Here is a 23,169-nt window from a genome sequence, read left to right on the forward strand (position 1 = left end):
TCAGTCACAGGAGCGGGTGACTCTTGATCTTGGGGTTGTGAGGTTGAGCCCCACGTTGGGTGTGGAGATGACTTAAATGAACTTAAAAAAAAAAAAAAAAGAATAGAGATGTTTTCAGCTTTCTGAAAAATTATGCTCCGTGGCTAAATCTTGAATTATTGGCTCTCAGATTATTTAAAGAGGACCCCAAGCACTAGGCTGTCTTGCCAAGCCACACGGTGTGGAAGGTGGATGAGGTTGGAAGGTGGATGAGACTTTGTTAGAAGATCACAGGAGAAAATACTTTGGATGGAGAGAGATGCCGCACAGAAAACCATGTGGTGGTCTCCATTGCCCACCCAGCACCCACTCCTCCCTCCATGGGAATTGACATTTTATTCAGGAATCACCCATTTCCCACACTCGGTTCCAGGACAGCCCTAAAGACGCTCCCATCCTCCCTGCCTGACGGACGCGGCAGTGACCACGTGCCACACTTGGGACCAGCGAGGCCAGAGGAGAGAATGGTTGAAGGTTTCTGGGGATGGTTTACCTGGTTTTTCTGGGAGAGGCCTTTAGCAGTCTCCTCTTACCCCCTGTAAGTGGGCCTCTAAATAGCCTAAAACCTTCAGGATTAAGCCGACAATGAACGTCAAGAGTGAGCCCACAGAAAGCACCCGGGTCCCCTTGTGGTATTAGTGACCTTTTGCCAGAGTCCCTCGGAAGCCGGCCCCGCCTGTGGGCTTCCGGTGAGGTGAGCCCGGACATGTTCTTAATGTTTAAGCAATTTGAATTGAGGTTTCCTGTTCATCGTAGACAAAAGCGTCCTTAGTGCCAAGGTCCTCTTACCATTGTGGTTGTTACGTTATCATGTTATTTTTTTCAGACTTATCACCTAGAAAAAATAGGCAAAATTATATATGTGCCATGATTGCCATCACAAGATAGTTCATTTCTTTTATTGCGTTTTATTTTTTTAGTGTTTGTTTATTTATTTTTTTTTTATTTATTTATTTTTTTTTTTTTATTTTATTTATTTATTTTTTTTTTAGTGTTTGTTTATTTTTGAGAGAGCCTGAACAGGGGAGGGGCAGAGAGAGGGAGGAACAGAGGCTCTGAAGCAGGCTCTGTGCTGACAGCGGCGAGCCCGACGTGGGACTTGAACTCACGAACTGTAGTTGGACACTCCACCAACTGAGCCACCCAGGCACCCGTCATCATAAGATAGTTCAGATAGGAAGATGTGCTGAAATTAGTGATGATTGCCTGTAGATGGACTTTTTTCCTGCTTCTATGAACTTGTACTTTAGTTTACATGTTTTCTACAGTGACCCTGTGTGACACATCAGGAAAGAAATGCCCAGGAAGACTAGAAGACAGAATGGTTGGGAAGGTTTGGGAATCTTAACCAATTTTTTTTTCCTTTTGTCTATTTTCCGATTTTTGTATAATATGCCTATTATATTACTTTGTCATTTAAAACTGTTTTTTAGGGGCACCTGGGTGGCTCAGTTGGTTGGGCGTCTGACTCTTGGTTTCGGCTCAGGGCATGATCTCACAGTTCGGTCGGGCTCTGTGCTGACTGCTCAGAGTCTGCTTGGGACTCTGTCTCCCTCTCTGTCTCTCTGCCCCTCCCCCCACTCCCACACACACTCTCTCTCAAAATAAACTTAAAAAAATGATAAAATAAAAATGGTTTTTAGTTCCTTCACTGGAACTCGAAAAGAGCGGGGGCTTTCTCTCCTGCTTCCAGCATGTTCACACAGGGAGGCAATTTCCAGAGCAGAAGGTAGGGAAGGTGCATCATTCCAGACACAGGGTGCACAGGGGGGTCCGTGGAGCAGCCTCAGGGTCACAGCGGCCCGGGGCGCGACCTCTTAGGGGGGAGCAGGGACCTGCAGGTCTTTTCTTTCAGAGCGTTTCTCTGTAAATCTGTAATTACATATTTACTTGTGCTCTGACCGGAGGGCAGCTGGTCGGCTGCTGAAGGCGCACAGGGGCGGGCCTCTTACTTTGCCGGGTATAAAGTTCCGGGTGCTCAAGGACAGGTGCTTGTTGAGGAGTGAACGAAGGTGAGAACAGAATCAGCCCTCTGGTATCGCTCTGGGGGTAGAAATACTTTGGGGTATAAATATTTCCAGTTACAGGGACAGGCTAATTAGCATCAAAGCCCCTCTCTCTCTCCTGGTGGTTATGGTCTTAGGAATAACATTTTGAGAGGAAAACAGAAACACTAGAGAAAGGATTTTAGGTCTGGAGCCTGGAATCTGCATTTTTTCTTTTCTTAAAAATTTTTGTTATGTTTATTTTTGAGACAGAGAAACAGAGCATGACTGGGGAGGGGCAGGGAGAGAGGGAGACACAGAATCCAAAGCAGGCTCCAGGTTCCCAGCTGTCAGCACAGAGCCCAACGTGGTGCCGGAACCCACGAACCGCGAGATCATGACCTGAGCCGAAATCGAACGCTCAACCTACTGAGCCACCCAGGCGCCCCTTTTCTTTTTTTTAAGTAAGCTCTACACCCGGTGTGGAGCTCAAACTCACGACCCCGAGAGCAGACGTTGCAGGCTCCCCCAACTCGGCCAGCAGGGCACCCATCCCCCCCCCCCACCCCCCCTGACTCTGCCTTTTCTAACAAGTGCTCCAGATGGCCACAGATCAGGTGCTGTGGGGCCCACACTGGAAAGCGCGCCCTGGAACATCCCGGAGTCTGAGGACCAACCTCATTCCCAGTCACCGGCTCTCAAGAAAACCATGCACATGTCCCTGTGCGTGTTTAATGTGAGTCAGTCTTTATTTTGCACTTGTGTGGTGCATTAACAAAGTCCACGTACAAGATAGCGTTACACATTGTAGGTTAGCATTACAGCATTATGCAGTTTCACACAACTCATGTTAGCTTTTTTCCGTTTTTTCTTTTTTTTTTTTTTTGAATTTGACACATTTATTTTGAGTTTCATTTTTACAAGAGAAGACACAAGGTAAAGAAAGACGACCACATCGGAGAAGGATCATGGTGAGGGCAATGTCACTGTCGTGGCCATAATAAAAGCCTTCCAAGAAAAAGGACTCGTACCGTTCCCTCTCCTGAGCAAGCCGCTCCTGTCCCACAAACCAGTTCTCTCTGTTTTCATATCTAGAGCATGTTCATGGACACGTACCTCGTGGCTGTGCTCCACCGAGAAGAACCGAACGGAGGAATAACTCATAGAGGGACTTTTGTTATTACGAAAAACTCTTGTCTTCCCAAAGGAATCAAGATTATCAGCAGAGAAGGACTGACTCTTGGAAAATCAGAAGTGACCGTTCCCTAACCCGTTCCCGACCACGAGTGCCTTGTGCAAAAGCTAGGGTGCGACTCTCTTGTCTTTCAACTGACTCCGAGGAGGACACTACTCCTCCGCCCTTTCAGGTGGCTCTGGGAGGGACACGGGTGAAAGCCGAAGGCAGCTAGGAAACTTTGGGACAGCAAAGCCAAGGGCATGATGGTTCAGGCGTGAGGTAGGAGGGAGGGGCCCTGTGCTGTCTGCCTCCTTGGAGGCCACTCCTGGCTCCAGAACTACGGTCCCCGCCCTGTCACCTCACTGCCCACTGCTCAACAGCCCAGAAGAATGAGGGAGGAAAGCCGGCGGGGGGCGGGGGGGAGACTGGGAGAGGGGGCCGCAGGAGGGGCTACAGGCACTCAGCGGGGGCAAACACCAGACTGTCTCGCCTGTTGCTTTGCACTGTTTCTGGGAAGGACACGAGCGGGGTGCTCAGCGGTTTCTGATCTTCAGACATTAAGGCGATGAAGAGGAAGCAGGTTTTTTCCTAAGGGGGCTTCAGGACGCTCCTGTCCGATTTACATTAAACTATCTCAAAATGCATTTTTAGAAAACAAAAATTATTTTCTTCTACGTATGATACAGTATTTACATTCCATGGAGTATAGGCTGGAGACCAGTGGGGACGCCGCCGGGCCGGGGAGTCAGACGAGGGCGGGGGCCGGCGGTGTGGGCTCCGGGCCTGCTCAGCACTGCTCCGCACCGTCAAGAATCCAGGCTTCAGAAAGAACAGCTAAAGGGATTCAGGGGGAGCAGACTGGTTTTAAATCCGCAAGAGCTCGGGGAACGTCAAAGGCAACATCGCCGCCCTGTCTGGACGCCCGGCCTCCTCGGAGGCCAGAGGGAAGGACGGCTCTTGTCCGGTGTGGCCCTGCCTCGGCGGCCCCTTCGGGCCTTGGTTCCGGCTGCTGCTCGCGTGAGCCCCCGCGCAGGCCAGAGGAAAGGCCTGCTGGCCCTGCACGCTCGCCTGCAGCCAGCAGACCAGGTGTCTGCCCTCCGGGAGGCCTTGGCCTCAGAGCCACGGCCCGCCCGCCCGCCCGCCCGGAGTCAGGAGGCCTGAAGTTGAATCCCTCGCACCCTGGGCTGCCCCCATCCCATCCCTCCACCTGGTCTCGACCCCTGGAGCCCAAGAACCACGAGGGACGGGATGTTATAGAAGATTCCAGGTTACCTTGATCACTCCTTAACTCAACATTTACTTATTTTGTTATTTTTAAGAGCCGTGATTGAAAAATTTAAGGATACAGACTAGTTTCTGCAGGCCCTTTTCCTTATGAAGCAAAGCCAACCTCCTCTAAGCTACCTGAGAAGACTGCGGCTTCTCCATGGTGAGCATTTCTGGAAAAAAAAAAAAAAGGTCAGTTTCATCCTTCGAACCAACAAATGGCTGTCACTTGGTGTAGCTGCAAGGTGGTGACGGGCACCTCCGTTCTGCCCACGCTCACAAACAGCGTCTGGGACCGGCCGCACGAGCCCACTGGTGCCACCGGAGAGCCAGATCTGAAGTCTTCAAAGCTCCCTCCAGAGCAGTCATCTAGTTCCGTAAACCCGAATTCTACCTAGTGAGTCTGCTGTGTTCGTGTGCTTTGTCACAAATTAATCACAGACTGCCCCTGCCCCCTCCCCGCGGGAACGCTGGCGCAGAGACCCCACGCCTCGGATCCTCTCTCCCCTGCAAACCCTGCCTCGTCCACCCGGCCTGTTTCCTGGCTCACTCTGGACCTCTGGACCTTGGGCTCAGCCAAAGAGCAGGGGTGTCAGAGAACACGGGGAAGACGAAGCCGTGAGGTCTCCCCTGCAGAGGTGGGGGGGGAGACGGCGCCCTCCAGCAAAGCCCGGTAAAAAGAGGCCAATTTCAGGTAATCAGCAAATACAATTCGGCACAAAACACAATTTTCATGGATCAAAATCTGTAACTTGATATTGGCAGTTAGGCTAATTTCTTCAGTTTGTATTAGACATGCAAGTATAAGGTTACATTGTTATATATAGACTGGTGAGGCCTTTCCCTCTCTTTTTCCCCATTAAAAAAAAAAAAAATTTCTAGTGCCTTGCGAAGGAGAAAAATCATCATCACTAAGAACTGATCTGCAGCTGTGGTCACGGGGCGTTCTTCGTGGGGTTTATTTTGTAAGAAATCTTCTTCTACAACTAAAATGAGGTTTTAAGTCTGCTTCTCCCTGGCGTCTCCCCGCCTGCCCTGCCCAGCCCCGGGCTCAGGCGAGGAGCACAGGATTAGTATTCGCTCAGACTGTGCCACTTGGCCACGGGCTTGCGGGGGCTCTCGCACACCTCCCTCCAGTGCTCCGCCCCGCTGGTGGTGATGCTGTGTGCCCCCAGGATCAGCCTCCCCACCGCCTCGTTCTTGGTGGTGCGGTCGAAGTCGATGACCAGAAACTCGATGCTGATGTCAGGCAGCAGGTCAGGGGGGATGTCGTAGACGAAAGACTCGTTGAAGACTGGGTTCAAAGTGCACTTTTTCACATGGGTTTTCTTCTTGGCGATGCGCTTTCTGCCGTAGTAGACGTTCACCTTGACGTAAGGATCTGGGGCCGCCAAAGAGACAAGAAAAGAGGGAGACAGACCCATGACACGGTCCTCCTGCTGGTTTCGTGTTGGCAGGGAGGGGCTCTGACGTTCCTCTCGTTGGTGGCCCCTCACACCAAACCCACTCTGACTTTACGTGCGTCTGCCTGCCTGGGTAGCGGGGCCACGGGAGCCAAGCAGGAGTGTAACAGAACTTCCTCCAGTCAGGTCTGAAGAAACCCCGTGACACCAGGAGGCGTTTGCAAGGGCGCCGGGACTAGCAAAAGCCCGCAGCCTTTTTGAGATGTCTCGCCTGGCGCGGGGGCTCAGCACCTGGCACGCACACCCACCCCGGCCCCGACACCCCACCAAACGTCAAGACCCCATAGGCCCACTCAAAGCACCCCCGCCCCCGCCAGGGAGACCTACAACCCAGGCAATCGCCACGAGGAGAGCGTGGACAGAGGAACAGGGTGCTAGGGGTCCGAAAACGCGGGCGCTGTCGGGGCCCCAGGCCGGGACGCGGTGGTGCTGGGACGGACAGAAGTAGGTTGGAGTAAATAGCTGCTACCTGAGAGACCGGTGATGTCCATTTTCGGCAGGTGTCGGGCTTTGAGGACCACCACTGTCATTCTCTGTGCCACGGGCTGGTATGACAGAGACACCTGGAGCTCCCCTCTGCTAATGCACTTCTGTGGAGAAGGAACAGCAGGTGAGGGTCCCACCACGAGGGACAGAGCCTGGCACAGTGAGTGCGCAGCAGTGACGGGGGAGGCGCAGGGGAGACGGTCGCCCTGTAGGGATGTAGCTACCAAAGTAACGGGGAGAGAAAAACGGAAATACTCTACTTCTAATCCTGATACTAAATAAAATCATCTGCGAGGAGAGGCAGCCTCGACTAGTATTCAAGAGCGCAGACTGTGAGGCCGGATCCAAGTCCTGCGGCGAATGCTTGTCTGCGTGACCTGGGACAAGAACTGGACGTCTCTGTGTCACCTTCCTCAGCTGAAAAATGAAGATACAAACGGTACTGACCTCAAAGCATTATCAAGATGATTAAATACGTTAAAATTGGTAAACGTTTACCTGTGCCAGTGCCTGGCACACGGGGCGCGAGACAGAAGCACATTGTCTCCGACGGTCTCATTTGGTTCTCGCGCTGAAAGTTTTGGAGACTGTAGACTGGAAGGCAGGAAACTTGGGTTGGAGCCTTAGCTTTGCCATTTACTCACCACCTGGCTTTGGGCAGTCTCCCGCACTTTCCGGCGACTGTTCCTCCATTTCACAAGTTGGATGTCCACACCTGCTCCTCCTGCCTCACCGAAAGCACTTCGGAGTGCTGGCCCCTCCCCCACTCACGTCTGCGTGTTCCCCTCTTTACATTTTATGCCAGGTTCTACTTTGAGCTTGAAAAAACCCTCTGGTCCTCCAAGGACATTAAAAAATAAATTTTTTTTAACTTTATTTATTTTGAGAGAGACAGGATGAGTGGGGGAGGGGCAGAGAGAGAGAGAGAGAGCAGGGGAGGGGCAGAGAGAGAGGTGACAGAGAGAATTCCAAGCACGCTCTGCTCTGTCGGCGCAGAGCCTGACGTGGGGCTTGAACTCACAAACCATGAGATCATGAGTTGAGCCAAAACCAAGAGCTGGACACTTAATCAACTGAGCCATTCAGGCACCCCTCTAAGGACACTTGAAACAATATTTGGATACTTACTACAAGCTGGGTGCTGGGGATCTGGAGCAAATAGGACCCAAATCCTTATTTTTTTCTTTCTTTCTTTTTCATTTCCCCACATTTTTCTTTTCTTTCTAGTCTCTATGCCCAAGGTGGGGCTTGAACTCACAACCCCGAGATCAAGAGTTGCATGTTCCACGGACAGAGCCAGCCGGGCGCCCAGGATCTGGTTCTTGCTCCCAGGGAGCTTACCATGTCCAGAGAGACAGGCGCAAACAAACACGCCCTCCTCGGGGCCGTCAGGACCTGTCCCAGTGCTGCTGGGGGACCCCCGGGAGGGGGGTTTGCCACACAACCTCCGGGCTGAGTTTATGACAGTGAGTCCGTGGGAAGACTGGTCAGGACGAACGGCAGGAATGGCCGCTATGAAGGCACTGGGTCCTGAGAGGGTCCCCTGTGTTCCCAGAGTTGGGGGGAGGTGCCGGGAGGAGGGAACCTGGGGGGTGGGTCAGGCGAGGGCCTTGGAACCAAACAGCAGACTCAGCCGCAGCACACAGGCCAAGGGCAGCCACCAGCACAGGGGCGACAGGCGTTGCCGCCGTCGACATTTATGAAGGCCGCTACTGTTCTAGTGGAGGCCGGACAACTGATGGACGGACGGACGGACGGACAGACAGAGCAGAGGCGGCCCTGAGCCTGAGGAGGGGACACTGAGGCCGGGACCCGGGGATGGGTGTGGGGCAAGATGTGTCAGGAAGAACTGACGAAAGTGGAAGTGGGAGGGGAGAGTGGAGGGCAATTTCTTGTTTCTTAGCTCATTTTTAAAATTATGATCAAAAAAAAATTTTTTTTCTCGTTAAAAATCTTTAAAAATTTTAATGTGTATCTACCTTTTCATGAAGTGAGGATGGGGCTGGGAGAAAGGAAACAAAAAGGAGGTGGGGCTCAAGGAACACTGGACATAATAAGGTAAATTTGGGACAAAAACCACTCCCTCGCTACCAAGTCTCATTCCTATGTCCTTCAAAGCCCTCAAGAAATGTCACCTACTCCAGGAGTCCGTAGACTGCGCAAAACCGGGCTACACTCACCACCAGCCCTACCCGTGCCACGCGCTCCCGACAACAACGTTCTGTGCACCTGCTTGGTGAAGGCGCGATGGTAGCGGCTGGGGCCGGACGGGGGGCGGCGGGAAGCCCTATCTGGAGAAGCTCACAGACTTCTGCGCTACCTGCTCAGGGTGCCTGTGCAGGAAAGAACAGCAGCGAGTGATTTAATTAGCTCGTCAGTGGAAAACGAGGGAAGAAACCTAAAAATCTGTGCTTTGATTAGAAGCCTAACTCCCCTCAAGGAATGAAACTGAGTAATAATAGCTCGCCTGGTTCAGAAACTTTCCTGAGGCTACATTTCGTTCCAGGAACGTATGCAAAGGTCCGTGGTAGGGCATCACAGGACTAAGATTTAAACTCACCCGCTAGCTTTTGAAACCGAAGTCCAAAAGCGAACAGACTTACAAAAGATTTTCACGGCTTTTCTCTGCGCGACTGAAGCCCCACGGTTTTTCCTTTCCCAGAACATACATGTTGTCAGCTCTCGATTATGTCCGCGGAAGTACCCTCGGCCAGCTTAGGATCACAGGCTGGTTGTCCCTGCCAACCAGTATACTTCTGGGCTGCTTCCTTTTGACGTGAGTCAGAACGCAATCAGAGAACGTAAACTCATTTTTACTATTAGGTACGGCCAAATGGCGTCAGGAAAGTCATCCCACGCGATAAGGGAAATTAAGCGCCTTCCAGAGGAACATTCAGAACTGAGCTTTCCGATACGGTAGCCACTTGCTCCAAGTGTCCGATTAAATTTAATTTTAAATTAGTTAAAATTAAGTAAGATTAAAATTTTAGTTCCTGAGTCACACTAGCCATATTTCAAGTGTCCCAGCGCACGTACAGAACATTTGCACCGTCACGGAGAGTTCCGGCAGTGAGCACTGATCTAGAAGGAACTTCTGGGTGATCTGGGCCACCACTTCATTCCCCAAGCCCTGAAGAAATGTTAACTAGATTTGAGGTCTGGAACATCCTTGAATACTGGCACTAAACACGAAATATGCACAATCTTTTTTTTTTTAATTTTTTTTTTTTAAGTTATTTTTGAGAGGGGTAGAGCATGGGTGGGGGAGGGGCAGAGCGAGGGTGACGGAATCCCAAGCAGGCTCCAGGCTCCGAGCTGTCAGCATGGAGCCCGACGCGGGGCTCGAACTCGCCAACTGTGAGACCATGACCTGAGCCGAAGTCGGACGCTTAACTGACGGAGCCACCCAGGCGCCCCTGCACAATCTTTAAATATAAAGATTTAAATATAATCTTACATTATTACATAAAATTAATTATATACAATTAAATATAATTCTCACTTTGTACACAGAAGAAGGGTAGATGGCGTAAAAGGGAAACTCTAAACAACAAAGAGTTTTCTGGGGGCGCCCGGCTGGCTCAGCAGGGAGAGCATGTGACTGACTCTTGATCTCGGGGTCATGAGTTCGAGCCCCATTTTGGGTATGGAGCCTCCTTTAAAAAAGTTACATGAGCCTGATCGTTAAAAACAAAAACCCAAGTGTTTTATTTGTAAAAAAAAAAAAAAAAAAAAAAAAAAAAAAAAAAAAAAAAGCATTAGCTATAAAATTATAGCTTATGTTTCCTAATTATTTGGTTAAAACTGTTTTGTAAACCATCCCTTATAGCCAAATCTTTCCAGTCTAAATCCCCATGTCCCTTCCCTAGTTCTCAGGGAAAGTGAACAACTTCTGGTTACAACTTTCTCTTCTCCCCTAAAATCACCCCTCAGGCAGTTGTTCTCCATCTGATCCCCCCCACTTCACCTCTGGTCATCTTACTTGGGCAGAACGCCCACCCCCGTCCAGTGCCCCCGGTGAAGCCCAGGTCAAGTCTGCAGCCACGATAGCACCCGAGTGCCACTGTGCCTCCACACTGAAGGCCAGATCTCACGTCCCCTCCCCTCCCCCCTTCTCTTTCCACCCAATTCCCGCTGCGAGTGGCATTGTCAATGGCTCTTTCTCAAGGGATCTTTGTCAAGGGCTGGGAGTGAGCTCTGTTTCCCAGCCCCCTGGCCGAGTGAGGCAAAAACCCTGCTGGGGGCAGACAAGCAGGAGTGCAGGGGGAGGAAGGGTGTCCTCCGTGCCTGAAAGAGCGGGGAGGCTTTGCTCTCAGGCGCCTTTCTCCCACAGTGCAGAAGAGGAACAGAAACTGGGGGTAGGGAAGACACGGTAGGGTGAGGGTCCGTTCCAGAGTGACTGGCGAGCCACACAGTCTTTGCACCAGGTGGCCCCGCGCGTCCTCAGTACAACTTTATTGGGGCCAGAGGTCCTCTGGGGCCACCTCCACACCAATCACAGTCATGGGAAAACAAGAGAAACAAAAACCTTGATGTTCAACCACATCTTCTCTTCCCCAGTACACACACACAGCCACTCTCTCCGTGGCTCATTTTTTTCTCTCTTTTCAGTCCCTTTTGGCTCGACTGGATGACCTCTCAGGTTCCTTAGGAGTCTGAGATTTTGAGAATCCTGGCATTCCCACGACCACTGTCCCAGGCCATCAGCACCAGATGTGGCCCAGGAAAGATGGGAAGAGATTTGGAAAACAATGACGCGAAGAGATTCGGGGGAATCTAACAGCTCTGCAAGACCCGCTTGTCAGTTACTTCTCTTTCCACCCTCTTTTGCCCCCAGGCCCCCTCTGGGCCGCCTCCCTCCCCCTCGTGGGTGATCTTTTATGGGAATTTACTTGAATTTTCACTCTACTTTAATTCACTTTGATTTTTATCTGAGGGGTGGCTGGCTGTCTCAGTCAGAAGAGCAGGAGACTCTTGACCTCAGGGTCATGAGTCCGAGCCCCACGTTGGGTATAGAGCGTACTTAAAAATAATAATAATAATTTCTTTTTTTTTTTTTTAATTTTTTTTTCAACGTTTATTTATTTTTGGGACAGAGAGAGACAGAGCATGAACGGGGGAGGGGCAGAGAGAGAGGGAGACACAGAATCGGAAACAGGCTCCAGGCTCCGAGCCATCAGCCCAGAGCCCAACGCGGGGCTCGAACTCACGGACCGTGAGATCGTGACCTGGCTGAAGTCGGACGCTTAACCGACTGCGCCACCCAGGTGCCCCAATAATAATAATTTCTAACCAAATGAAATATTAGAGAAATAGCTGCCCCCCGCTCCCCCCCCAAAAAAAGCTGGTTCCAGAGTCCAATTCAGAGATTTAGGGCATTATAGAATTTATACTGTGATCTTCTTTTACTAATAATCAAGGGCTAATTTTTCCTAAGAGCTGAGAGCGCTCTCCGTGATCCCATTAGCCTTCTCTGCCAAGGATCAAGGCTGAGAAACGGGGGCCGCTGGCCCCGAGTGAGGACTAAAATGGGAGTCACACATGACAGCCAGTCCTGGGCTTCCTCAACCAGACCACACTAGGTAAAAGGAAGGATGAGAGGCGATTTTTCTGCTGAAGGAAGTTCAGGTAGGGGTGTGGGGTTATCTTGGGGAAACCCAATTCCCAGCAGTCCCCACCCAAGCCTCCGGGTGGGAGAAGAGAGCGTGGCCCTGTATTATAAGCGGATGCCTTCCACAGACCAGAAAAAGCTCTTCATAGAGTGCGGGACGGTCCAGAGCAGCTCTAACTGCTGAGCCAAGGGGAGACCCAGAAAGGGCAGACTCTGGGCCACAGCAGGGAGGGTGCAGGGTAGACATCTGGAGGCCGTGCTACAGGCAGGCGTGTGGACTCGTGGCTCGGGACGGAGCGCAGCCCTGGCCACAGGCGCTGGCTGCAGAAACACGCTGAGGAGGTCCAGCGGGCTGGAGGGCTCTGCGTGTCCCGTCTGCGCCTCTCCCAGGGGGCCTGTTGCTCAGGATCCTCGCCCTGGCTTGTCCCTCCTGAAGGGAGTTAATAAAGTGGAAAGAAACGTGGCTCTTGCCAAGAGCCCCTGGCGGTTTAGCAAATGCCATTGTCTGTGCTCCCTGGCCAGTGTCCGGGATTTGAGGCTGTTTTGTTCCCAGCCCAAATCAGTCCCTTTCCTGGCCAGTCTCTCCCCAGCTGCAGCCTGGCACAGAGCCATCGCCTGCTTTCAGCCTTGGGCGGCAAGAGCACGAGCCGTCTGGGGGAGTCTGGCCAGCTGGTGGCTTCACTGAGGCTGGGGCTGCAGGGAAGGACGGTGTGCGGCGCTGATGAAGGCAGGCAGTGGAGCACCGGGGCTGCTGGAAAGGAGGAGCAGGGAGGACTCAGCAGAGCTCCGAGGAAAGGAGACGGCGGGGAAGGGGACGCGGTGGAGGGGGCTGAAAGCATGTCACCGCCGCAGTTCCGACCCGTGCTTCCGAGGGTACAAGAGCCTCTGCTGTGTTGGGCTCTCGGACGTCTCCCCCTGTCTTGGCAGGGGACCAGCGTTTAGGACCCGAAGAGCACCTCTAACGCCCTTCAAGATGCGGGGGCTTCCCTGGCCCCTGGGAGGCAGGGCTGGTGTGCCACGCGGCAGCCGCAGCTCCCCGGGCAGTGGCGTGGCCGGGCGGCTGCTGTGACAGGTGCCAGAGACACAGCATGGAAGGGAGGAACGCGCCCTCATCCAGCGGGTAAACTGTGCCCGGCGCTCAGGGCACGCCCGGCCTCTACTGGCCCCGTAAGCCTCCTTTGTCCGATCCTGGCCCTCCTGCCTCCCTGCTGAGGCCAGTGTGGGCCTGGAGGTGGAAGAGGCGTCGGGAGAGAAGCATGGCAGCCAGGGCCGCGGCTCTTTCTGGAAGGTGAGCAGTTGTTCTCAGCGGCCCTGACATCCTTTCTGAACCTTCCACCTCCTTCTGCACACCCCTTGCCTTCCTTCGTTTTGTTAAAATATAAGTGTCTGCTAACCACACGTACCTCCCAGGGACCAAACCTTACTAATGACAGCAATAACAGTCGCGGGTACGATTTCTTGAAGGTTTACGGTGTGCCTGGGGCTACGTAGATGTACCATCTCGCTTAGTTCCCATCAGAAACCGAGATCAGAGGAGCTAGGCAGCTCGCCCAAGGTCAGCTGGCTGGCGAGATTTGGATTCAAACTCGGGTTCGACTTCAAAGCCCCTGTTATTAACCAGTCCTGTCGTATCTTGCAACAGGAATGAAACTCTGCGCTTAAAATGCCAACAGCCTCTTCCACGCTGACCACCTGGCAGTTGTCAAGACCGTCTTTCTCCTTCACTAAAGTAAAGGCCCCTCAAGGGCAACGACGTGCCGGACGCATTATTTCACCTAATCCTCATAACACTGCAAGGAAGACGGTATTATCGGCCCCATTTCACAGACGGGGAAACGAGCTGAGGAGGGTTCAGGCGCTCACCGGGGCCACTCGGCTGGGAGGTGGTGAGCTGGGCCTGGAGTCAGCCAGTCTGGCCAGAGCCGGAGCGCTCCACGGAGAACCACCCTGCTCCCCCGGTTGTGGGAGAAACGGGCGAACTGGGGGGGGGGCACGTTTCTTGCGCCCCTGAAACTACAGGTCAAGAGCCAGAGCCGCCCAGCGGGGAGGAGGCAGGAGGGTGGGCCCTGACTCCCCGGCCGATCTGTGCAAACGGGGTGCCGAGGATGAGCATGTGTGGCGGGGCTGAGGCCCGGGAGAGGGCCTGGGAGGTGAATCGAGTCCCTACACGGCATTTATGGAACGGCTGCGAACACACAGACACACGATACTACTTATACCCGCGATCTGGGCTGAGAAAGGGAAGCTGAGGGCAAGATGACCGAAGCCCCGTCACAGTTCAGCAGAGGAAGGTCACACATGACTTTGGAGAAGAAACCGGCCCCCACAGCATTGATGTCATGAGGGTCTAGGACCGGGGGGCCAGCCCGCTCCAAGCAAGCCCGGCTTAGCATCAGGATGCCAGGCACTGGGCGAGATCTCAGCAGCTGCCTGTGCCTCTGTCCTTGCCAAGTGCCTTTTGGAGGAGACTCGGCTGGACGGGCCCTCCGTTTTACTCCGGCCACTGCTGATTCTTGACAGCCCCTCCTTCCATCCGTCCGCCCCCTGCCCTCCATTTGTCCCCCGAGCTCTCATCTCCCCCAACCTATCATTCCCCGCCCCCCACCCCGCCAACACACTCTTCCTCCTCACCTGGATGTTCCTTTTGGTGATGTCCCTGGTCAGTTGTGCCTTGCCCGTGCTGGGGTCCACGCCGGCCAGCGGCACCATGACCTCCCCGATGACGTCGTCCCGGGAGAAGCGGTCAAAGCTGAGGACGAGGAAGTGGAGCACCAGGTCTTGCAGCTGGCTGTACGGGATGCCGTAGAAGGTGAAGGTCTCGTCAAACACGGGGTCCAGGGTCTTCCGCAGCACTCTGGTCTTCACCCGATGCCGCTTGTCGGGAAGGATGGTCATTTTGATGTAGGGGTCGGAGCCCTGGGTCTGTTCATCCATCACCGGCAGCCCGTGAGCCTCCTGGATTGTCACCACCAGCGCTTTTTTCGGGAAGTTATAGTCCACCGAGAAGGTGAGGGATCCTAGCATGACGTCCTCCTCCGGAGACGACGGAGAAGTGGTTTTGCTCTCCCCGGGGGTCAGGCTCGCGACGGGGCTCCTCAGTTCTTCCCCATAGTCCACTTTAATAGGTAGCTGGTCCATACAAGATCCAGAGCTGGGGCCCCCGGGGCCTTTGTCTCGGCCCAGCAGGCCAGCCTCCGCCGCGTCCACCAGCACGCTCCCCCGCCCCCCTTCCCTCCCGGGGCCGTCTTTGTCTCTCCGCACTTTGATGATTTTCTTCTTGTTGCTGAGGGTCTCTGGGTATATGCTGATGCCTTTGAGCATGTGGATAAACTTATAGGGGGGGGTCTTGTGCTTCTTCTCTGCCCGCTGGTGGCAGCACGTCCACACGAAGACGGTCACCGAGACGCACACCACAAGCACGGACGCCCCGACGAGGCCGGCCACCACCGGCGACACATCTGCAGGTGGAGACCAGAGACGCGTCAAGGCAGGTGGACCTCAACCCCCGTCTGCAGCTCCTCCACTGGGGGCCTCTGCGAAGCCAAGGCAATCCGGCACCTGCACTGCCAATCCGGCCCGTCTGGGCTTGAGAACCTCCCCTCTCCCGGGGATGCCCCGCGCCATCCCCTCCCACCAACCACGGCTTTTCCTTTCCACCGAACCCGAACCCGGTGAAGTCTTTCTCTTCTCCAGGAAGCCTTCCGGGAAGGGCCCCACCCGACTCCCCGTTCTTTCCCTGGCCCTCTCACAGCACTTAAGGACTTGGGTCGCTCCTACTGATTTGTGATTCACATAAAGCTACCCTGTAGGTGTTACAAAGTCACCTCTACCTCAACTGTTACACAACGCTCAAGGGCACAGGCTGCGTCTGGCTTCGGGAGAATATTCCACGGCATCCATCACAGGGTTTGCCGTGGGCCTGTGCGGGCCGCCTGGCAGCTGGGGTGGAAGAATGTAGGGCTGAGCCTGGGTGGTTTGGGGAGTGCGCTCAAGGGTGGTAAAAAGAAGTCTGGATCTGAATATTTTAAAAATACATTCCAAATTCCAGCTCCCAGTTCCCAACACTTGCATCTTAAATAGGAAGAAACAGGGACTGTGCAAAATGTCAGCTCTTTGCTCAAATATCACCTCAGCAAGGCCTTCCCTGACCACCCTACCTCAAAGCTCAACCGTCTTCCCACCTAGACCCCCCGCCCCCGGGGTCCTACCCTGTGTCATCGTCTCCATAGGTCTATCTGTCTCACACACGGCAAAACACAAGCGTGTGTGCACCCCCATAATATATATAGGAACACACACACGTGTATAATTTTACTACAATAAGTAACTTCTTCACTAAAGAACAGGGATTTTGTCTGTTGGGTTCTCATTTCTGTATCCCCAATGTTGAAAACACAAACGTGTACTTGGAACATATTTGTTGCATGAACAGATAACTAAAGAGAAACAGACCGTTTCCTTCCCTTCCTCTCCTCTTGTCCTTTCCCACACAAGCTGGGACCCTAACAAGTTTGGGGTTTCTTTTGCCCTTTAAGTTCACTGAAGCCAAACTGGATTTGGGCCTTAAAGGTCTAGATAAGGCCTCTGGTTGCCCACATTACTTTTTGGGGAAGCCATGCGTAGGGCAGGGAGGACTAAGGAAATAAACGTGACTTCAACATATTCCAGATTCTTCCTGAAACATCCCTCCACAGGTATCTGCCCGGCTCACTGCCTCACCAACTGCAGACCTCTGCTCCAATCTTACCTTATCAGAGCAGCATTTCCTGGCTGCCCCAAGTGAGATAATATGCCCATCACTCTGCTTTATTTTTCCTCATAGAACTTAGTACTCCTGACATATATTCACCTGTCCTCCTTACTAGATAAGATTAGTGACTGTCTGTTTTGATCACTGCTATATCCCCAGGTCCTAGAACCATGCGGCACATAGTAAGGAGTCACTGAAGAAATGAATTAGTGAATTCACGACGGCCTCCACAGACAGGAAAAAAAAAGGAGTCCGCATGATCACATACATCAGGGATAAATGTAAAATTCTACGTTGGCCTTCAAAAACCTGTCGATACACAACGGGAGGCCTTACTTAACAAGTCTGAGCAGAAATAATCTAGTTGTTTATTCCGAAGTATAATTAGGCTGATGCCAACCTACACCAGGAGTATGATGTCCCGATGACAGGGTTGGGGGTAGCATAATTTAATCTGCACTGGCATAACATATATGGAGTGTTCTGTCTAGCGATGACAAGAATAAAAATCGCTATTTTTCTGTGCACATTTATTGTGTCCTTGCCTTGTTCTAGAGCTCTCTCTGAATCAATGAATTCACTGACTAGGTACCACTAACATCCTCACTTTATAACTGAGGAACCTGGGGACTGGAATCTGCCATAGGCCACGAGGTAGCAAATGGCGGTGATGGGATCCAAACCCTGGTCTGCCTGACCCCAGAGCGCCTCTTCATTAATGGATAATCAAGATAGCAAAAGCCCTGGAAACCGTATCAAATGAGGAAAAGTTGAAGGAATTGGAGCTGAGGGGTCTGGGAATAACAACTTTCTTCAATTATTCAAGGCATTTTGATGGAAAAGGTCTGATTTGACTTTACAAAGAGGACAGGTCTAGCACCAGTGCATACAAGCTACAGGAAGACAGATTTTGACTCAGTGAAAAGAGTCAAATTATTATTAGTTCAGCCTCACAATGGCCCAGATTGCTTCATAAGGCGGTGAACCTCCAACTGAAAACTGCTGGAGGTTTGATCACCATTGGTCAGGCATATTCTAAGAGAGATCTCTTCAGTAGAGATTGGACTAAATGTCTCTTAAGTTCTTTCTCCAACATCCCATGATGCTATGAAAGTTGGGATCAGGCAAGAAAAGAAGACATTACGTTTTTAAATAATACTAAGGAGTGAAGCCATTAACAAAATAAACCAAGGCTTAAATAATAATAATGTCTATTCTCACATATTAAGTGAAATAAGAGTTGTTAGTGACAGGTTTCATAAAATAGGAGCAGCCTTGGCGGTAAGCTCCTTGAAGGCGCGTGGAAATAACATGCGGTCCATCTTTGAGTCCCTGAGTCTTTGCATTTAATAGGAGCTCAGTAAGTATTTGTTTGACCAACTGATTGGATTCAGTTGTCAATCAGAATGGGCACAATGTGAAAAAGTGGCTTTCCATTCACCACCAACCAGGGACATTCCTGAAAACTGCTTGCTACTGACTAATGACAGTGAAAACTGGTTGCCTCCATGAGAAGAGGAAAGCAGGAAACCAACAAGACAGGCACATCTTTGACAATGATGTGAAAGGGAGGTGTAAAGGCCGAGGCTGGGGACACTGGAGTAATCCTTTTGGCTCCACTCTAGATCTACTCTGTGATCTCGCAACAACCCACTACTGCTTATAATGCCTCCACGTCTGCGGTTAGAAGATGGAGGTGGAGGTGGGGGGCGCACCTGGGGGGCTCAGTCAGTTGGGCGTCCGACTTCGGCTCAGGTCATGATCTCGCGGTTTGGTTTGCGAGTGTGAGCCCCGTGTCGGGCTCTGTGCTGACAGCCCAGAGCCTGGAGCCTGCTTCCGATTCTGTGTCCCCTCCCTCTGCCCCTCCCCTGCTCATGCTCTGTCTCAAAAATAAATAAAAACGTTAAAAAAATAATAATAATAAAAAAGAAGATGGGGGTGGGATGGGTAGAGAGAAGAGGAAGGACTCCCATTTTCAGGGGGATAGAGAAGGGAAAAAAGACAAGCAGATGAAGCCATCCATGGCTTATCCAGCTGCTCTCCTCTACCTGGTTTCCCACTCTTGCCCCATTTTCTTCTTCATTTTCATACCTGTTAACCCCCGTCTCTCTCCCCCACACCTAAGGCAGTGAACTAGAAAAAAGCGGAGATGCTGAAACTCAGAACCCTCTGTCTTGCTTTAGTCAAAAGCTTGGTGGGAAAAGGAAGTTAGAACTAATGGCTGAAGCCAGCGTTCTAAAGTAGTCGTAAATTGCAGTGACTGTGCTGCTTGCTCCTTTTGTCCTCCAAGGTCACGGATAATTGAGTGTTGGCTTGGTGTATCTCCCGAGGGCTAAGGCATCTGAAATGAAGTACTCTAGGAGATGTGAGGAAGTCAGAAGTGGCAGCTATGTAGGACCCTCTGTACACGCCTAAAGACCTGGGAGCCATATTGGGGCTGTGCCCAGCTCTCTCAGCCTTTGACCAGACCTGCTGTCGACACTCCCTGTGCTAAAACATAAAACAGCCTTTCCCTGTCAAGTGGGCCAGGGTGACACAGTGAAATGACAACGGACTTTGTTTTGGCGTCAACTGGACATTGGTTTGAATCCTAGCACTACCCTTGCGTGTTTGTTTGACTTTACCCCAAGTTACGTTATCTCGCTGAACTTCAGTTTCCTCATCTGGCAAATATATATAATAATGCTAAAACTGGAGGATACCGTAAGGACGGAATAAAATGGAGTACGTAAAAGGCTGAAATAATCTTTTCTCGCTCTCTCTTTTTTCAAATTTAGAGAGGGGAGATGGGGGCAGAGGGAGAGAAAGAGAGAGAGAGAGACTCATCAGCAGGCTCTACACTCAGTGCCGAGCCCAACAAGGGGCTCGATCCCATGACCCCGGGATCATGGTCTGAGCTGACTGAGCCACCCAGGTGCCCCTGTCTTTGAAGAATCTTTTTTCTCTTTTCCCCCTAAAAGAAACTGCTACATTATGTTTCATAACTTCTAACTTTCTCAGGAACCTGGAACTGCAATTAGAGAAAAGAGTATGTTGGAAAGAAGGTGTAAGAAGAAAAACGGTGGTACGAAAATCACGGAGTGCTCATGTAACCACAAAAGGGCCACCTATTTTGGAAATTCAGGACTCAAAGACAAAGACGCAGAAGGTGAATGAGGTGTAAGACAGAAATACAGCTAAGATTGAGCCTTTGGGAATCAGTGGGAACCAGTAGCTAATGGGTGTGATCTGTTTTCTGGATGCTTCCCCTGCTCTGATGTCTTCTTTCTGACAGTGAGGTGGGAGAGCTCATTGGGTTCTGTTTCCATGAACCCCTTACTGGGGAGTGAGAAAAGCCATTTCCTACTTGGATTACGGCCCCACCCTAAAAGCTGTAGTCTGCATGCTCAAGATTTCTGGGTCGTCTGAGGGACAGACAGGCTGTCTTAGGGGATGTGAAGGACCCCTTGGCCGGCAGCGACGCTCATCCAAGCTGGGGTAGACGTGAGGGAGGAGCAGGGCAACTCCTCGATTTTTGGCCCAGGAAGTCTGCACCCCTGGCCCATTTTGGAGGAAGCCCCACAGAGGAAAACACTTGCGCGCCCAGCTTTCCTTTCCCTTCTTCCTCCCATTTTCCACTCCACTCTCCGCCCCTGGGCGTGCAGCCGAGCCGAGAGCCCGGAGGCCCGGGTCGGGGGCCAGCCGCTCCGAGGTGACGTAATGCCTTCCCGGGTACACAAAGCGGCCTCCCCCGGGCCCGGCCTCCCCCGCCCCTCCCCCCCGGCCGGGCCCGCGCCCCCGCCAGCGCCAGCGCGGTGAGTCCCCCTCTCGGAAAAGCCAGCCAGGGAAACAGGGAACAAAGGCCCGGGGAGAGGGGCCTGGGCGCTGCCAGGAGGCCCAGAATAGACATCACGTCATCCCCGGCTCGGCAGCGCCGAGCGCCATTTGGTAGCAGCGGACGGACCCACCATTACGGTGCAGAACCGCGCTCGAGGGCCCTCGGCGGCCGCCAGCCCCGCGCCCCGCGCCCCGCCGGCCGGGCAGCGGCTCCCCGCGCGCGCCCCCGCAGCCCAGGCTCCCCCCCCCCAAGCCGGCCCCCCGCCGCCAGCCCCCCTCCCCCGGGTCCCCCCCAGCTGCCATCTTGGCGCCCATCCCCCGCCGCCGCCCTCCCCCGCAGCCCGAGGAGCAGTGGGAGGGGGAGCAGGGGGCACCGCCCTGCGCGCCCCGAGGGGGAGGGGTCCGCGTCCCGCCCGCCCGCCCTCCCCCACATCCCCCTCCAGCGCGCGGACGCGGCCCACACAGGTTTCGGCGGCCGTGGGGACCCGCGACCCCCGGCAAGTCCCGGGCCTGGCCAGCCCTGCAGCCCGCAGCTCAAGTTCAGGCGCCGCCCGCCGCCGCAGGCCCCATCCTGGCGGGGGCTGGCGCTTGGGGGCCGGGTGTGGGTTCCGCTCCCTCCCAGCACTGGCTCCTCTGGCTTCGCAGACGTTTCCACTGGCCCGGGCTTAGTTTTCCCGGCTGTACTTACCAAAGCTAGGTCGGATATTGGTGATCTCAGCCATGTCGTAATCAGAGGCTGTTGCTGTAAATGCTTTTTCAGTGGTCGGCCAAGTCTGGGGACGCCCGGCCAGCACCGAGGCCGCCGCGGTAGAGCGCTAGCTCAGGGGAGGGGGGGAGGTATCTGGCGGACGCCTCCTGCGACGGCCGGGCCCCTGGTTGCCAGCTGCGGGCGCCTCCTAAGATGCTCCAGGGATGCTCTGAGCGAAGGATGCAGGTGCAGCCAGACTGGTCCTGATGCGAGGTAGGCCCCGCCTTCTTCCGAACGGCCCTCGGCAGAAGACTCCGCCTCCGTCCGAAAAGCTCCGGAAGTCAGGCCCGGCCCCTTTCCGGAAGCTCTCCGCGAGGGGACCCCTCCCGTCGCCGAGATTTCTGGAGGACGAGACCCCGCCCACTGGCGGGCTGTGGGTCCCTAAGGCGAGAAGCCCCGCGGCCCGAGCCAGAAGTGTAGGTACATTTTCATCTGAGGTCCTATGCATCCTGTGATTCCGGGTTCCGGGGCTTAATATAGCGGCAGAATGTTCTGGATGACAGGGACTCCAGCATTTTGGAAAAAGAAAATTCTATACTGCCTGCATTTCAGTATCGTTTGCCATTATTGTTAGGCATTTCTGAGACCGCTAAAGGTTATTATGGGAACTTATTTAAACTTCAGCAGCTCTGATTAAAGACTAAACCAGGTGATGTTGCATAACTCTGAAAAGTTGCTGGGAATAATTGTAGAAGCAAAATTCTACAATCTACGGATGGATTTTGTGGTGTGTAAATTAAAGCTTTGTTTTGTTTTTTGTTTTTTCTTTTTTAAGGCTCGTGTGTCAAAGGTAGTGGCTATTTCTCTTCCAAAAGCTTCAAGTGCATAGGGCTGCTTAGGGGGAGAGAGAGAGAGAGAGAGAGAGAGAGAGAGAGAGATAAGGGCAGAACAAGAGCAAACCAACAGATCTGTGTATTCTGCAGGTTGAAAAACAGGACACAGACAAAACTCCAACCTTCTAGAGACTTCCTTGGCATTTGGGAGAGGTAGGGTGATTCAGGTTATAGACTACTGGCAGTAATCACGATTACCTCAATTTCACTCTCTTTGGCTGTGGATGCTTTCATCTTGTTTACAGACAGGATGAGGATCAAATTATTTAAGTGCATAAATATTTGTTGATGCTTCACCTGTAAATTGAGACAGGGTTTTTTCAACTCCGGCATTGTCCTTCTAGAAAAGTGTAAAGAACGTGGTTCTAGGAATCATTCAAAACCCATGTATTGAATTAATGAACATCGACTCTCTGCCCCAGGCACCTTCCCGGGCACTGGATCATGGCACTAGAAGCTAGAGGATGCCCGATTCCCCTTGATAGCTGTGTGTCTTTGTGAAACCACCTTTCCAGCTGAGACAGAAATTTCTGTTCCGTGTAAATTGGGAGGTATAATATACATTGTCCCATCGGGTTTCTTGTGAAGATCAAATCACCTATGATAACGTAAATGAAAACATTTTGTGAAATGAAGAGTATGATACAGCATCAATAATCACTACGGGTTGAGTTCAAGATTGCATTCACTTTATTCAGAAAACCGCACTATTTGTAAGCCAGGAGTCCTCTTTCTGCGATTTTATGAGTTCGCCATTTCTCGGTCCCGATTCCTGGTATCTCGCGGCGAGAAGGATTAGAGATATGTCAACCTAAGCCACTGAATTGCAACCCCCAGCTTTGTTTTGAGTGGGACAGCTCAAAGCGAGACATTCCTTTAAATTCTTTCGCCAACCACCGACGTGCCGGCTTCAGTCCGCCCGCACCTAGCATGGCGCCTGGAGGTCAGCGCATGCTCCTTGGCTGGCGACGCGCACCGCGGCTCGGGGGCGCGCA

General features: G+C 52.7%; 1 protein-coding gene and 1 long non-coding RNA gene across 2 annotated transcripts; one reads left to right on the plus strand and one right to left on the minus strand.

The window, feature by feature from the left end:
• The first annotated feature begins 2,457 nt into the window (after window positions 1-2,457).
• LOC124521749 (uncharacterized) lies at window positions 2,458-9,665 on the plus strand. Its single transcript, XR_006964594.1, has 3 exons — window positions 2,458-2,760; window positions 3,120-6,855; window positions 7,644-9,665. It is a non-coding gene; the product is annotated as an uncharacterized LOC124521749 (long non-coding RNA).
• On the minus strand, window positions 5,538-21,484 carry SYT11 (synaptotagmin 11). The gene is made up of 4 exons (XM_047092827.1): window positions 21,282-21,484; window positions 14,659-15,485; window positions 6,397-6,520; window positions 5,538-5,848 (listed from the first exon to the last, which is right to left on the minus strand). The coding sequence occupies exons 1-4, from the start codon at window positions 21,313-21,315 to the stop codon at window positions 5,538-5,540; spliced, it is 1,296 nt and encodes a 431-aa protein (XP_046948783.1). The 5' UTR covers window positions 21,316-21,484.
• Between the last annotated feature and the right edge of the window lie 1,685 nt (window positions 21,485-23,169).

Source organism: Lynx rufus, unplaced genomic scaffold (genome assembly GCF_022079265.1).
Source record: "Lynx rufus isolate CCGP_SWC_20201006 ecotype Redwood Valley unplaced genomic scaffold, mLynRuf1.p SCAF_31, whole genome shotgun sequence".
Classification (NCBI taxonomy): domain Eukaryota; kingdom Metazoa; phylum Chordata; class Mammalia; order Carnivora; family Felidae; genus Lynx; species Lynx rufus.